General features: G+C 38.9%; 1 protein-coding gene across 1 annotated transcript in view; it reads left to right on the top strand.

Annotated features, from left to right (window-relative positions):
- LOC120423237 (uncharacterized) overlaps positions 1-17,794 on the top strand; it is a 28,415-nt gene extending 10,621 nt beyond the window's left edge. The window contains 1 exon segment of the mRNA XM_039586948.1: positions 14,759-17,794. Within this exon segment, the coding sequence (XP_039442882.1) occupies positions 14,759-17,483 (2,725 nt within the window). The 3' untranslated portion in view covers positions 17,484-17,794.
- The last annotated feature ends 377 nt before the right edge of the window (positions 17,795-18,171 follow it).

Here is an 18,171-nt window from a genome sequence, read left to right as displayed (position 1 = left end):
TAAAATAGTCCTTTCAATCACAAATAGATTATAAAAGTAAAATGAACCTCCAAATATAAAGTAAGCTGCGAATCGATTTAAAAGTCAAATTCAAGATATCGCAAAGTTAATCAAGAGCTAGAAAATTATTTTCAAACAGGTTGCTTGAAATTTTTAACTTTTCTTAATTTTTATTTACAAAATAACACATAATTTTTTTGTGCGGATTTAGACGAAGTTCTGACTTGGCCAACCTGTCTCTTAATAACTCATTCATTCTCTGAAAAAAAAAAACCGTTTCAGTTTTCCCAGTATCATTAAACAGCCTACAGTCCTCCCATAGATTAGTGAAGTCTGATCAATCCCTAATGTAGGGGGATGATGAAGTCGATTATCCTATCCTGTCCTTGGCACATAAGACACTAAAAGCTTTCCACCGCAAATTCCCTTCAAAACTTCCCCCTTAGCCCATGTGTTCCCTCCTAATGAAAATGAGAGACTCCGATGACGATGGCGAAAATCCTGCTGCAGAAGGGCTCATCCTGCCGGCAGCGTAAAAGGGGTTAATAAAATTTCCGAAAACCTTGGCCACACAGCTTAGACAACTTCGAACCAACGACTGCCCTTAACTGACTGCACAGTGTCTGTCTCACTTTTCATTCGGAACCATTAATTAAGAGATATGACCGTAGGGACCGGAGTCCCTCTGTCGGAACGAAAGATGATTAATTTGGAGTTTTTACCCCTTCTTAACTTTTGCACACGGTCGGATTAATACGGGGCTAGGAGTCGATCATTCCAAGTCTGCTGACTACCTTGAAGGGAACGAAGTCCAGACTTTTGGTGTAATGAAAACACAAATAGTGGTAAACACAACTGTCTGGGTTTTCGTGTAAGGTGAGTTGGGGTTAATTTATAATCTTCAAAATTACTGACAAAATTTCAGCATCAATCAAATTTGAACATTACAAAAGGGCAAATCAGAAAAAATAATAATATGCAAACAATTTTTAATTTCTATATGAAAAGTTTCAATATACTCCAACTTCCCCTAAAACCGCATGCGTTCCATGTAGACCGTAGATTGTTAGACGATAATGAAAGTTGAATCCTCCGGGGGAAAAGTGTTAAACCCTGAAGGCCAACCAGGGAAAGCTGACGCTCGGGGAAAACGAGGGGAAAATGACAGCGAAAAATATCACAGATTGGCACCCCTTCACCACCAAAAAACCCGTTCCAACCTTGTAATGAAATCATCACCGCGCTCCGAAAAATTCATCCATCCGATTTCATACACATAAATTTTATTTATTAAGCCACGTGGGTTCGGGGTTGATAAAATTATTCCATTTCTCGGCCGACGATTGCTTTAGATTATCACCGCAAAAGTGTACCTAAATGCGGAGTTGGCCTAATTTGCATACAAAAAGGATCGCGTTTTGGGCTGCGTCTCCCACGGGAAGTGGTTTGCGTCATGGGAATACGTCAGTATAGGAGAGGACTCGGAACTCGACCCAATGAGTTGCAATTGTTGGGCTTTTAATATTACAAAATCTTCACCGTAGGGGGTTCTGGTAGCGGGAATGGGTTTTAGATTGGGGTAATAAATTAACTACATTTCACTTAATTAGATCATCAAACGGTCGTGGTTGGTGGGTTGGTGCTGGGAAATGTCATGACCGATTTTGAAATTTCATGAAAATTTTTAAAGGATATAATTCAAAGCGTAACATGTTTTTTTTTTGTTCAGGAGAAAAAGATTTATAGTGTTATTTATAAAATCGTTCGTATGAATAAATTGTAAAAAAAACATTTTCATTCATTTCAAACAAAAACGAGGTAGTAGGTAGTAATTGAAAACGTGAAGCAAGTTGGTTTCCTTTCCTAAATTTTCTGAAATCATTTTTGCCTGTCTGTGAAAATTAATTGGATCAAAAATATGAATTTTAAATTTTTTTATTTCTGAAAGAACGATAAAAGCGCGTTTTAGTCCAACTTCAATTAAAGGATATTTCTGGTTGATGTAGTCATAAATAAGTGTTTTTGGGGCTTTTATGATGTTGAGGTTGATTTGATTTTTTTTTAATATTGTGACTTTTCAGACATTGAAAGTCGGACGATTTTTTACTGACGAATCTTTTTAAAGTATACCGCTTTTTTCCTTTTTGCTTTTCTTAGAGGCTGAATCTAAGCAAAATTGCAAGGAGCAACATTGTAGAAATTTTCTGATCTGTTCGAAAACAAATATTTTCAGGGATGGTTGTGACTTACTTCTACAGGTAAAACAAGTCACGTTATCAACAAAAAAATAATTTCGGGTCACTATAACTTTGAAACGGAACACGATATCTGAACTCATGTTAGAGTTCACAAACATTTCCGATTTCTAAATTTACTGCTCTAAAATCCTGGACCGCATTTTAGACTGTAGTCCCGATTTTCCCTTGTTGGCGGTAGTAACTCAAAGATAATGTGCAAATGGAGCTTTACATTTCAAAAGGGCACATAACTTTTGTAAACAATAGTGTATCCCTTTCACTCAAATGACAGTTTACATAAGGTGTGAAAGGGACACACTCTAGCCTAAAAAAGTTATGTGCCCTAATGAAATGGCAAGCACCAAATGATGTTTTATATAAAACATGAAATTCGAAAAATAAATAAACTTTACATTGACCGGTATCATTATATAATAAAATATTTGTAACTTTTTTTGTTGTCTTTTAAAAAATATATAACTTTTATTTAAAAGATTTTTTTAACCCTCCACTGCCCAAATTTTTTTTTGAGGAAATTATTTTTTCACTGTTGACAAAATGACATCCTAATTTTGAGTAACTTTTGCTCTACGAAAAACTGTTCTTCTCTTGTTTTATGTTATTCTTGTTTTATTTTTAGTATTTTAATTTTCATTTATCTTGTTTAGTTTATGTTTGTTTCTGATAGTATTTTGCTTACTCTACTACCTTTTCCCTAGTGTTGAGTTTTTCATGTTTTTAAAGTCACTTTTTTATTTTTTTGTTTTTCACATTTTCTGCTATAAAATGGTACTATTATCATTTTATTTTTTTAAATTTCGTAGAGGCATGGTCTGGGACACTACACAAATTACTGCATACTTATTTTCACAAAATATAGGGTAAATGTTGGTAAGAAACACAGCCAAAGTTGACCCCAGAAAAAATATTTTTTTTAAAAACATTGACAAATATCATAAAACAAGTCAAACAGCCAAATAGTAAATTTTCTGAAATTTAAAGAGTTCTCATATCCAATGTTTTTTCCTGAAAATTGGTTTGTAGTTCATTTAAAATCCAGAACACAACAAAAAAATAACAATTTCTTTTAAGCTATTAAAAAACTGTCGCCCTTGTTAAGATTGAGATTATTAACAATTCATATAATTGAGCTAATTCTGTGATTTTAAGCTTGAATAAAATAACAAAACATAACATAGACTTTATGACTGTTTCAAAAATTTCCCGTGATCCCGGGAATTCCAAAATTAAAAAAAATATTTTTCCCGTTTCCAGGGAAATTCAAAACCCGGGAAATTTGGACGCTTTGATATTAGAATCATGTTTAGGTTAATTCAAAAATCTTTTGAACTTTTTATGTGCTTTTTTCGTCAAATCTTACATTTTTTAAGATTGCAAAACAATTAAAATTATAAAAAATGTATATCAACACCTAAACTCCCAAGCTTGGGAGTTTAGGAATTAAGAATCCTTTTTACAACGTATTTTTTTTTCAATATTTTTTTCAAAATAAATTCTTCAGCGACAATAATAACAATTCCAGGGTGATACGTGCTACAATTTCAATATCTATTGATTTTTCATCGATCTAATAATCATTAGCACCTGCATAAACAATAGCAAGTCTTTATCAAATCATAAATTAATGTTGTAGATCAGTATGATATTCAAAACAGTCTGAAATTTGCTTATTCTCACTCCGTTGCACCGTCACAGAGAAATTCGTATGGCGTCATCCATAAAGTATGTCACGCTCTAGGGGGGGAGGGGGGGTCTGAGTAAGTGTGACATTGCATGTTGTAAGTATAGGAAAAACGTGACAAAGGGGGGGAGGGGGGGTAAATTTTGGCTGATTTTAGCGTGACGTACTTTATGGATGAAGCCTATGGCAAATGAAAAATTCTACAAAAAATACTTTTCCATGGTGAATAATTGTAAAAACTTCAATTCTTGATCCAGTCTTGAATCTGTACGAATATTAAAGATTGCAACGCTGGAATGTGTCTTTAGTATTAATAGGAAAAATTATTTTTTGAGGAATTGCCTGATAAGAATAAGGAACATCATGAAATAAAAATAATTAACCAAAATTATTCACTACACACTCGATTATCCGAAGTTCTCAGAAAAAAAAAACGTTTCGGATAATCGAATAACGAAAAAAAAGATATCTTATTTTGAGTTAAAATCAAATTTATCATTTTACCTTATTTTGAGTCGTTGAGCTCAAATTTGATCCTAAAAATAATCATAAGAGATTTGGAAATTTCAAACCAAGATTGTGACCGTGACCAAAATGTCGGTGATGAAATATTCAGAGAATCAACAACGCAAATTGAATTAAAATGAGATCGCAGAACTCGAATTGGATGTCAAAAAATGAAAATAAAAAAATACCCGAAATTTGTTTTTGCCTTGTCAAAAGTTCATAAAAAAAAAACCTTCGAATTATCGAACAAGCTATTCTGAACTATACATAATTCATTTTAACTGGTTTCCAGGTGATTAAACTTGAATTTTCATTAAAATTTTGATTTTTTTCGAAAAAATATTTTTTTTGACCGCTGATTATTCAGGTCGGCTTTGAGGGGAACTTTGAAAAATATTTGCAACGGCCTAATTCAAAGCTGATTTTATTTCACCAGTCCTCTACATTGGTGCTGGGTATGAATCCCACAGGTTAGTTTTATTTTTGCACAGAAAACGAAATTCAGTTGACTTGTCTCAATTTTGGACCATTGTATTATTTGCTGTGTAGGTTCAATTTTGCTTTATTCTTGTGGTGCTTTCAATAATAATTTCTGCTGGTTAGAAACATGTCAACGACCCAACCGTTTGATTTCTCATTCATTGTTCTTAGAAACCAACGTTGAAATCCCTCCCAATTTCCATACCAACCAGCAATCAACCACAATTTCCCATCACGAGCATAAATCTGGTGGCACCCGGAACCAAAGTGCACCAAATTACCATAACCTTGGGAAACCCCCCTGCCTGGTCGGTGCAGTACACCGAAACACGCATGAGTGACAAAATTATGAGGGACAGCGCCTAAATTTCCCCCTCACCGAACCAACTCAACTCTCTGACAACCTTCAAACAGTTGTCCCAACAAGCGGGCGGGAGCGATTCCGTCAAGAAGTTTCAAAGTCAGAGTTCGTTGCACCATTTCAAGATCATTAATCAATCGTCAACAATCTAACTAGCTAACGGTTGGCTCGTCAGCTCGGACGACGACGATTCTGGAGATTCGAAGATTATTGATTTTTGTGCTTTTTTTTTTGGAGAGAAATTTAAAATTTCACACCAATTCGATGACGACGTGATTAATGAGCTCTAATAAGCCCCGGGTCTTACCGGGCAACCTTGGGGAGAGACCCCTCGAGGGAGGGCTGTGCATTTATTTACCAACGGGATTAAAGTATTAGATCTAATCGTCTCTCTGTTCGTTTTCAATTTCGTCTTCGTTAATGTTGTTTTTTGAGAACCTTTCTCCAGACTCGCAGGGTTTTTCGGAAGGTTTGTTTGGTTTTAGAATTATGGCAGCAATAATCTACTGCTAATGCGCTTCGCAAACAAGATGCGGGTTTATCAAAAAGTTCCACTTTAATATTGGAAAAAAGGCTTACACGTGTGCTGTGCCATCACCATCGCAGGGGAAAGTTATGGAAGAATCCCCTGGAAGTATGCACCAGTGAGGGTGAAATTGCATGACGAACCACTTTTCCGTACTGCCAATCAGCAGGAAAGTTTCGATTTGTTGCTGGCAGTGGCAAACTAGGTGAAGTTCTACTTACTTAGAAAAGGGGGTTTGTTTTCCAAGTATTGCACTACTTACTTGTTTGTCAGGAACGCAAAGTTTGTTGGTTTCCTTAGTGGGAAACTTTCTTCAAAGGATGAAATCGATTAATTTTAGTTCAGCTTTAACTTGAACGTGGTTTAATTCATTTAAAACATTCCACTGAAGATGCCTTCAAAATTTGAAATTACAAATTCAAAACAAATTACCCTACTCCAAGCTGTTGTAACAAATGTTCAACACACGGTACGTGACTTCCTCGGTTTCCCTTCCAAAAAATCATCTTCCCAAAATGACGGATTCCACGATTTGTTCCGCCTTGGGGATCTACATCCGAAATTAGTCCGCTCCGAACCTCCTTGGGGTTCAATTTCCACAGCCAAGGACGCCTCTTGCCATGAAGATCTACCGACGTCAACGCGACCGAAAAATTTCTCCCCTCTTGCGACGAAACGCTAGCGCGTAACCCTAAATCGCTGGGGATTTACGGGGACTCAACGGCGATGATGACTTCAACGGGAGGCCGCGGCATTAGTCATGCATGCCGGTTGGTCGATGGGCCAGCATATTGTGTAGACCTCCCTCGGAACTAGCGATTTCGGTGCAATACAGGAAAATTTACATTTTTAAGAAGCTTCACACGAGATAAGGCAGGCAGTCGGCGTTGGTCGCGGGGCTGCGACTGTGGGACAGAAGTTCTGAAGCAGTGTGGCTTCGTCTAAGATAAGATTTTTATTAGCTACGCTTTGCAAAAAAAGAGAGCGTCTGTGGAATGGAAAGTTCGAAGAAGTTAGGGTTCTTGAAATATTTGTTGTCAATGAAAAAGTATTGAGTTTTAATAAATTTCTGGTCAAAACTATTGAAGACAGAGAAAACATCGCTGTGAGGAATTTTTTCAAGCTTGAACTCAACCTTTATAAAAAAAAATTTGAGAAAAAAGTTAATATGGAACATAAGTTGCCATGAGATAAAAGTAATTTTGAGATAAAGATAACTATGAGACATCGGATACTCTGAGACAAAGTTAACTATGAGACAAAGTTAACTATGAGACAAAGATAACTATGAGACTAAGATAACTATGAGACAAAGATGACAATGAGACAAAGATAACTGTGAGACAAATATTACTATGAGACAAAGATGACAATGAGACAAAGATTACTATGAGACAAAGGATACTCTGAGACAAAGTTAACTATGAGACAAAGGTAACTATGAGACAAAGATAACTATGAGACAAAGATGACAATGAGACAAAGATAACTATGAGACAAAGATAACTATAAGACAAAGATTACTATGAGCCAACGGGTACTCTGAGACAACGGATAGTGAGCATGAGCATGAGCATGAGAGACCACCCATGGTTGTCCTTCTCCGTTGCTGAACAGGACCGTAATATCCTATCAACACAACCGGTCATACGCTTCAACGATCAAATAATGTTTCCCTTATCAACAGCATGCATGAATGCGCTGAAAAGATAAAACATCACGATCATCAAAACTTGAGCCGTTGCTAATAGGAAACAGTCGTTGGCCAACGGCGCCCGCCATGTCAGTTTGTAGATCTGGAGGGGATGGGACGGGAATGTTAGTTAGCACAGGCTGCTACCAAAAAAAAAAAAAAAAAAAAAAAAAAAAAAAAAAAAAAAAAAAAAAAAAAAAAAAAAAATAAAAAAAAAAAAAAAAAAAAAAACAAAAAACAAAAAATAAACTGCTGCCAAGGGTGGGTTCTATACGATATCCACACCCCCGCGTGTGCCGGAAAAACTACTTCTACTTGGTATTTTGTTAGTGGGTTAGGGTAATGGTCAGGATTCATCATAGAAGATGATGATGTGACCCAAAAATCAGTAAGTTATGTTTATAGGGTGATGTATTATTCTCAAGGCAAACAATCGGATGTTGCTGATGAGATGATTCCCGTTTATTTTCTGTTGAGTTTAATAAATGTTTAAAATCTTAGACAGCCGGCTGTGGAAAGATATAACCAAAATGATGTGAAGGTATTGGGACAGATTTAAAACTTGAACACTTTATTAGGCTAAAACTAAATGATTGAGCAGTAAGCTTCTTGCTATAGAGAGAAGTTGTATAATAACGTTTAATAAATACTTGTCGCCGTGCCTCCCGAGCTACGATGCTAGAGGAAGGTCTTGTCCTGTGCCCAATCGCAAACGAATTATTTAAACTAACGCTACTGGGTGAATTCCGTATTATCATCGATTAACACGCCACAACAAACTCTAATATTGTTTACGACAACCGAGCAAAAACAAATCAAAATCGATCAATAACGAGGCTAACACACGAATATACGGGGGAAAGAAGACGACGAAAACGAACACGACGCGCACATTTCTTCCGGTAAAATCCAACTGTCAGTTTCCGCCAATCCCCGATTAGTGTTTAAATATAAATTAAATCGTACAAGCCTAGACAGCCGGCTGTGGAAAGCTTGAACTAACTGAAAGAGCATATTACTAAGTATAATACACAAATTAATAACAAAACGCGCCCTTAGTCAATATTTCATATTCTTTCTCTTTTATCTTTTAAGTTAACGGTTCAAGTATGCATCAAACACGGCGGCGAACGCGAAGAACAAGACCGGTCCTACGTAAACGCGTTGCTAATCAGACTAAACTATCCGACTAAATTTGCTTGAAATCCCTCGCAAGACCACCGAAAACCGCTGTAACCAAATTATTTATTAGTAATTTACTTACTCTTTCACTCATTCTTTCACTCAGACGGTCACACAAAAAACTAACTAATTTAAATTACTATTTAGGGTCAACCATTTTTCAAATGAATAGTTTTGCCTAACATTACGTTTAAAACATATAAGGTGACACTAATCACATACTTAAAATGTCTTATTAGCTTTCAATATTTATAGTTTCTTATTTAAAATGCATGATCTAAAAAATAGTTTAACAAAAGAAAAACTCTGCTCAATACCACGCAAGTTTCCAGTTTACAACACTAGAAATTAACAACAAACAAAAAGAAATGAAAAATTTAAAATTTGGCCCACTGTTTAGGGCAAAAATCTATCTAGATAAGTTACGCTATATCTGTTTCGCTCTCACTCACACTCGCAAACATAAAAAAAATCATGGTACAAGGAAAATATAATTGGAACTTTCTCACCGCGGATGATCGTTGGCTTTGCTGCTCTAAAAATCCTCTTGGCATCAGAGTAGTCCAAATTTTTCGATTCGTTCCGAATTGCCTCATCACAGCAGCAGCACGATGATCGTCCTCTCTCCTCTTCCCCTTCAACACACGCACACTACACGACGCGTTTTCTGACCGGGCACACAAATACATGTTTACAGCCGACGACGACGACGGGGCAGAGTCCAGCTTTGGTGGACGGTAGCCATCTTTCAAGAGAAGATCGACGGTTTATTTTCACAAAATTACACGCACTTTCGAGAAAAGTTCGAAAAAACTTTATCCATCCGGCAATGTTACTGGTCGGACACGTCAGATTTTGTGCATATTAGACCGGTATTTGCCGTTTTACACACGAAAAAACTAGTTTAGAATCGCGAACCAATCAACCGTCGACCGAACCGCTCAACCACACGCACACCAATCGGTACTCTGAGACAACGGATAATATGAGGCAAAGATGACTATGGGACAAAGATAGCTTTGAGACAAAGGTAACTATGAGACAAAAGTTACTATGAAACATTCACTTTGAGACAAAAATAACTATGAGACAAAGAATACTTGAGACAAACGTAACTATGAGACAAAGACAACTATGAGACAAAGACTACCATGAGAAAAGATAAATATGAGACAAAGATAACTATGAGATAAAGATTACTATGAGACAACGGATACTTTGAGTCAAAGGTAACAATGAGACAAAGATTCATATGAGACAATGAATGAAATAGAACATAAGTAATTATGAGACAAATGAGACAAAAAATAATTTGAGACAAAGACTATCGAGACATAAGTATCTTTGAGACAGAAAAAATCTTGATACAAAAGTTATTTTGAGACAAAAGTAAATTTGAGACATCAGACACCTTTTACGACAAATTGTTGACAGCTAAATTTTTTTTAAGATTCAAAAAAACAGAAAACAAACCTTTCCAAGAAACATCTTCACACTCTTAGTTGAGTGAGTCCCACTTTTTCTTCAAGTCCCGCTCTTATCTAAGAAAGTTCTGCCCCCCTCATATCCATACCAATTGGCGATGCAAAGCGAATCCTGCTCTGGAAAGAAGCAAAAAAATCTGTTTAATTTGATATTCCCATACACTTTGTGCAGCCGGTTTTTATTACCACCACGGCCAGCGCCCTGGTAGCTCTAAATTGGTTACGCCACCGGAATTAAATTAATTTTTATTAACGACCTCACTCTTTTCGCAGGACCGTGACATCAAACACGTTTGCGCGCTTCAGTTGAGAAACTTGCGGCTAATTCCAAGGATCCTGAAGGGGGTACTTGGGTAAGGATTTGCGAGATGGTTTTAAGGAGCAACTTGAAGTGGTTACAAATGCGCGATGAGGGGTTCGCTCTCGAGGACAACAATTTGCACGTGTATGACCACACTACGTCCTACCTCTTTGATCCAGTAAAACTTGAAGAATTGATTTTTAAACTTTTGATCAGCGCCTGAGGGATTGCTGCTTAGTTAACAATTAAAGGGATAAGGTGGGAGAAGTTATCTAGTAATGTACTAAAAAGTTATCTAGTAAAGTACTAAAACTTGAAAAACATCGCCACTAGATAACTTTTTAGTACAGAAGTTATCTAGTAGCGATGTTTTTTTTTAAACATAGAATTTACTAGATAACCAAGCTACTAGATAACTTCTTCAATATTTTAACTTACTAGATAACTCTGGAACATTTTTCAATTTTTTTTGAAATTACTAGATAACCATGCTACTAGAAAACTTCTCCAAAAAAAAAAATCGCCAACTAGATAACTGAAATTCCACCAATATTTTTTGGCTTACTAGATAACTTTGGAACATTTTTAAATAATTTCTGAAATTACTAGATAACCAAGCTACTAGATAACTTCTCCAAAAAAAAAAATGCAATGTTTTGGCTTAATAGATAACTTCGGAATATTTTTAAATAATTTCTGAAGTTAATGGATAACCAAGCTACTAGATAACTTCTCCAAAAAAAATTCCAATATTTTTGGTTTACTAGATAACTTCCGAATATTTTTTAATAATTTCTGAAATTACTAGATAACCAAGCTACTAGATAACTTCTCCAAACAAAATTTTCAATATTTTTGGTTTACTAGTTAACTTCTTAATATTTTTTGATAATTTCTGAAGTTACCAGATAACCAAGCTACTAGATAACTTCTCCAAAAAAAATCCAATGTTTTTGGCTTACTAGATTACTTCGGAATATTTTTTAATAATTTCTGAAGTTACTAGATAACCAAGCTACTAGATAACTTCTAAAAAAAAAAATCCAATATTTTTGGTTTAATAGATTACTTCGGAATATTTTTTAATAATTTCTGAAATTACTAGTTAACCAAGCTACTAGATAACTTCTCCAAACAAAATTTTCAATATTTTTGGTTTACTAGTTAACTTCTTAATATTTTTTGATAATTTCTGAAGTTACCAGATAACCAAGCTACTAGATAACTTCTCCAAAAAAAATCCAATGTGATTATGATTACTTCGGAATATTTTTTAATAATTTCTGAAGTTACTAGATAACCAAGCTACTAGATAACTTCTCCAAAAAAAAATATTCCAATATTTTTGGTTTACTAGATTACTTCGGAATATTTTTTAAAAATTTCTGAAATTACTAGTTAACCAAGCTACTAGATAACTTCTCCAAACAAAATTTCCAATATTTTTGGTTTACTAGATAACTTCGGAATATTTTTAAATAATTTCTGAAATTACTAGATAACCAAGCTACTAGATAACTTCTCCAATTTTTTTTTAAATATTTTAAGCTTACTAGAGCAGTGCGTGGCCGAATGGTTACGCTGTCCGCTTTGTAAGCGGATGATTCTGGGTTCGATTCCCATCTGCTCCAACCTTCCATCGGATGAGGAAGTAAAATGTCGGTCCCGGCCTTGGTTGTTGTTAGGCCGTTAAGTCATTCCAGGTGTAAGAGTCGTCTCCATACCATAAGTACCAAAAACACATCAAACCAAGCCTACTCCGGTGGAATCGCTGGCGGCGGTTGGACTCGCAATCCAAAGGTCGTCAGTTCAAACACTGGGGTGGAAGGTTCCTTGGAGTAAAAAGAGGGTTGGGTGCTCTCCCCATTCAAGCCTTTGGACTCCTAGGTTCGAGCAGAAACTTGCAATAGAGACCACAAAAGACCCGGGGGTCGTTAATGTGGATGGTTTGATTTTTTGAAGCTTACTAGATAACTTCGGAATATTTTTAAATAATTTCTGAAGTTACTGAATAACCAAGCTACTAGATAACTTCTCCAAAAAAAAATCCAATATTTTTGGTTTACTAGATTACTTCGGAATATTTTTTAATAATTTCTGAAGTTACTAGATTACCAAGCTAGTAGATAACTTCTTCAAACAAAATTTTCAATATTTTTGGTTTACTAGATAACTTCCGAATATTTTTTAATAATTTCTGAAATTACTAGATAACCAAGATTCTAGATAACTTCTGCAAACAAAATTTCCAATATTTTTGGTTTACTAGATAACTTCGAAATATTTTTTAATAATTTCTGAAATTAATAGATAACCAAGCTACTAGATAACTTCTCCAAAAAAATCCAATGTTTTTGGCTTACAAGATAACTTCCGAATATTTTTAAAAATTTCTGAAATCACTAGATAACCAAGCTACTAGATAACTTCTCCAAAAAAAAAAATCCAATATTTTTGGTTTACTAGATTACTTCGGAATATTTTTTAATAATTTCTGAAGTTACTAGATTACCAAGCTACTAGATAACTTCTCCAAACAAAATTTCCAATATTTTTGGTTTACTAGATTACTTCCGAATATTTTTTAAAAATTTCTGAAATTACTAGATAACCAAGCTACTATATAACTTCTCCAATTTTATTAAAAATATTTTTAGCTTACTAGATAACTTCGGAATATGTTTAAATAATTTCTGAAGTTACTAGATAACCAAGCTACTAGATAACTTCTCCAAACAAAATTTTCAATATTTTTGGTTTACTAGATAACTTCCGAATATTTTTTAATAATTTCTGAAATTACTAGATAACCAAGCTACTAGATAACTTCTCCATTTTTTTTAAAAATATTTTTAGCTTACTAGATAACTTCGGAATATTTTTAAATAATTTCTGAAGTTACTAGATAACCAAGCTACTAGATAACTTCTCCAAAAAAAATTTCCAATATTTTTGGTTTACTAGATAACTTCGGAATATTTTTTCATAATTTCTGAAATTACTAGATAACCAAGCTACTAGATAACTTTTCCAAAAAAAATCCAATGTTTTTGGCTTACAAGATAACTTCGGAATATTTTTTAATAATTTCTGAAATTACTAGATAACCAAGCTACTAGATAACTTCTCCAATTTTTTTTTTAAATATTTTTAGCTTACTAGATAACTTCGGAATATTTTTAAATAATTTCTGAAGTTACTAGATAACCAAGCTACTAGATAACTTCTCCAAACAAAATTTCCAATATTTTTGGTTTACTAGTGTTCGAGCCTGAATCTGTCAGCTCGAAGAAATTTTTGGTTTTGATTTGGCAGCACTACGCTTGCTGCGACCAAAACGAGAAAGAAAGTGGCAACCCAGCTGGCGTCGTTGCCAACAACAAAGAAAGCGCGCGCAACGAGCTGCGTGCGAAATCAAGCGTGCCGAAGCTGACAACAACGCGCCGTTGATGACGGCTCGACAACGACATGAGAGAGAGGGAGACCAAACGACGCACGACGAAGGTGGTGTGAGAGGATTTTTGGCGCGCTACGAAGAGCAGCGAGCAGAAGTGAGCGCGTCGAGACAAGTTTGTCGCAAGCAGCCGAACCGGTCGGACATCAAGTCGAGCGCGTCGCGATCGTCGGAGGAGACACTAGTTTTATTCACTTAATTTAGTTATAGTTATTAAATAGAAAGTAGTGAGAGAAAATCTAGTGTTTTGTTTGCTTGCGGTAATTCCAACCCTCCCAACTGGTTCCCCAAGTCCGCCTGAAGTGAAATGAATTACAGTCCGCTCCGGACATGGTCCTTCGAGCCGGATTAATTGAACCAGAAGTGCCGGGATTTTCGGGGACAGTGATGGACAAAAGGCGGAGGGTCGATTCTATCGCGGCAAGTGGGCACAAGGCCCACTGAGTTGAAAAAGACGCCGCGGGAAAAAGTGAACAAAGGCGCCATCTTGGCTCAAAAAAGTGCTCAAGTGAAAAAAGGCGACGCCATTTTGGAATCAGCAGAGTGCGTCCGAAGAGCAAGTGAAAAAAGTGCTAAGCGACGCCATCTTGGATGCGTCCAGAACCTTCTGAAGCCGGAAAAAGGTTCCGGAAAGAAGGCTCAAGTGAAGTGAAGTTCCGGCCAAGAGGACACAAAGTTCCCCCAAGTACCGTGATTTCAGACTTGGCTGATTTCCGTGCTTGGTTCGGACACTGGGTCCGATCGTTGGTGTTCCTCTTGTGCCGGAAACTGCCCTAAGGCGCCTGCAACAACTCCCGGGAGCGGCGCTGAGTAAGGACGCGTCGACTCCAGAGAAGAAGATGCGGAGGTTGCAGGCAGAGTCGGAAGAAGCTTTCGGGAAGTGGTCCTGGAAGTGAACACCGAGAAGAGGAGCGAAAACCTTCTGCGAACTTGGTCCGGAAGTGAAGACGCTCGAAGTGAGAAGGCTTCGCGAAACTGGTTCCGGAAGACAACGCGAAAAAGTGGTTCCGGAAAAGGTGCGCAGAACGTTTTGGAAAGTGGTTCCGGAAGTTCGGCGCAGAGTGCAAGTAAGCGGGTAGAAGAACCCCAAAGTGAAGGCGAACGGTTCCAGCAGCCGTTCCGAGCTCAGTGCCCTGCCATTGTAGCATCGGTGGTCAAAGTGCTTCGCCCGAGGAAGCCACCAAAGAAGCTGAGGAACTCGGAGAAGGCGGCCACACCGAAGAAGAAGACCGGCGGCAAGTGCGGTCATTAAGTGCACTGAGTGATCCCCTGCAGAGCGAGCAGTGTAAAGGAGCTGGCGGAGATGGAGCGGTTCAGCGACGTCGTCCACCAGCGTGAGCTGGCTCAAGGTAAGCTCACCACTATTCTTGACAGCTTGGAAGATGCCACGACGCTCACATGGGCAGCGTTGAAGACGTGTCAGAAGGAGGTAGAAGCCGCGTACGATGCGTACCACACGGCGTACGGGCAGATCCTTGGCATGGTTCCGTCAACATCACGGGACGAGCAAGATGCCCTCTACGACGCCTTCGACGACCTGCACACAGAGGTCCTGACGGTCATCGAAGAGAAGCTGCTAGAAGTAGGCCAGCCCACACGACGAAGAATCGCGTACACGCCTGGTGTACCACAATGGGTGGACGAGACAACGAACCCAACAACCGCTAAGATCGTCGGATGCGCTAACGAGACGGCCATCGACGAACCCCAGAAGCGTTCCGGGAAGCTGCTGGCAGAGCAGCTGGACACGGAAGATCGGGTACGACCGGAGTTTACCATCCCGCATGGTGAACGGTCCGAGAACAACCACAAGATCGAGAAGCCCAAGACAATCATCGACACATGCAAGATCGCTGACGAGAGGGACTCGTCAAAACCCACCAAGAAGCCACCCGGACAGAACGCTACGGATGATCCGGGTCAGCAGAAGATGGTCTCGACCGCCGGAAGTAAGCCGGCACAGAAGTGCGACGTGTGCGGACTAGGCCAGCACAAGAGCTGGAAGTGTCCGCAGTTCCTGGAGATGGCAGTCCCCCAGCGGCTGATCAAGGTTAAGGAGAAGCAGCTCTGCTTCAACTGCCTCCAGGCGGGACATACCTCAGCGCAGTGTGTGTCCAACGGAGCGTGCGCGACGTGCAAGAAGCGGCACCACACCCTGCTGCACGCCGAGTACCGGAAAAACCCAAAGCAACCGACAACACAAAGGAAGGTGGAGCAAACTGGTGCTCCACAACAAGCCGAAACGGATCAAGTGACGCCAGAGGCCAGCTCCTCTGGACAACTAGCGCCGGACGCGCTGTCAGCCATCGCGGACTTTCGAGACGAACCCTGCAACCCAAACCCCTGCCGTGGTTTATTGATCACAAGTAAGTTCGACACACACTTGATCAAGGACACTCTGGACAGACACAACGCGAACGAGTTGGCTGACGTGGAGCAGATGCAGCCACGTTCCAACACCTTGGTGATTCCTGCGGGAGTCCAACTCGTCGACAGAGCCAACTTGGTGGCTTTGCGCGAGGCGAGGCTCCGCCAGGACACATACGGCACAACAGGAAGCAGCACAGCACGCGGAGAAGCGGTTAGGGCTCATGCCACGACGTTTGAGGACGAACCAGAGTTGAACAAGGACATCGAAGATCGTGGAGTTGGTGAAACCTACAAGGAAACAAGTTTAGTGAGTGGTCAAACAACACAAGGAAGGTTTTACCTGCTGTTCCAGGCGATGCTACAAACATCGAAGATAACGCTGGCTTTCCAAGTCGAGCGTTTCCAAGGAGGAGAGACAAGGTGCAGCGCCCGGCTGCAATCAACGCTCTTGACGGCGGCGCGTACAAGTACGCCGCACAAGGCTGCTGTAGTTGGCACACAGCTGAGGTTTCATGAGCGTTCAAAGCATCGAGCAACTGCAGCACCAGTGATTATGAAGAAGACGAAGAGTGGCTCTGGAAGAACCCACCCACACCAGCGGTCGGTGTGCGCCGACCCACTGACGAAGAGGACATTTGGAGCCGCTGGAGATGGTCCAGGTGGAAACAGAAAAAGATGCCGGTTTCCGACAATCGGCTTGCAACAGGAGGTACTGAAGATCATCTCTCGAGTCGTTCAGTACGAGGAATCTGAAAGGCAGCCCCAGCGCCTGCTACTCAACAGGACCTGTAAGTACGACATGAAGCTAAGCATTTTTGGAAACAAGATGAAACAGGTCCGCATCAGGTTGCGGAACCGAAAGCCCCCCGAAGTAATTGATCGGAACTTGCCTGGATCTGGTCAACGAACGGAGATTGGAACTCCGACCAACACTGGACGGCAGAAGTCCGAGATCTGGATCGCTTGGAGAACACTTGCAGTTTTCCGCGGGTGGAGGATGTTCGAGCCTGAATCTGTCAGCTCGAAGAAATTTTTGGTTTTGATTTGGCAGCACTACGCTTGCTGCGACCAAAACGAGAAAGAAAGTGGCAACCCAGCTGGCGTCGTTGCCAACAACAAAGAAAGCGCGCGCAACGAGCTGCGTGCGAAATCAAGCGTGCCGAAGCTGACAACAACGCGCCGTTGATGACGGCTCGACAACGACATGAGAGAGAGGGAGACCAAACGACGCACGACGAAGGTGGTGCGAGAGGATTTTTGGCGCGCTACGAAGAGCAGCGAGCAGAAGTGAGCGCGTCGAGACAAGTTTGTCGCAAGCAGCCGAACCGGTCGGACGTCAAGTCGAGCGCGTCGCGATCGTCGGAAGAACGCTAGAAAACATCTTTACCTAGTTAATTTTAGTAGTAAATAGAAATTAGTGAAGAGAAATCTAGTGTTTTGTTTGCTTGCGAAATTTCCGATCCTCCCAAGCTGGTTCCCCAAGTCCGCCTGAAGTGAAGTGAAAATACAGTCCGCTCCGTACAACTAGATAACTTCGAAATATTTTTTAATAATTTCTGAAATTAATAGATAACCAAGCTACTAGATAACTTCTCCAAAAAAATCCAATGTTTTTGTCTTACAAGATAACTTCCGAATATTTTTTAATAATTTCTGAAATTACTAGATAACCAAGCTACTAGATAACTTCTCCAATTTTTTTTAAAATATTTTTAGCTTACTAGATAACTTCGGAATATGTTTAAATAATTTCTGAAGTTACTAGATAACCAAGCTACTAGATAACTTCTCCAAACAAAATTTCCAATATTTTTGGTTTACTAGATAACTTCGAAATATTTTTTAATAATTTCTGAAATTACTAGATAACCAAG

Source organism: Culex pipiens, chromosome 2, assembly GCF_016801865.2.
Source record: "Culex pipiens pallens isolate TS chromosome 2, TS_CPP_V2, whole genome shotgun sequence".
Lineage (NCBI taxonomy): Eukaryota > Metazoa > Arthropoda > Insecta > Diptera > Culicidae > Culex > Culex pipiens.
The sequence above is the reverse complement of the archived record's forward strand: the minus strand, read 5'-3'. Positions and strand labels throughout refer to the sequence as shown.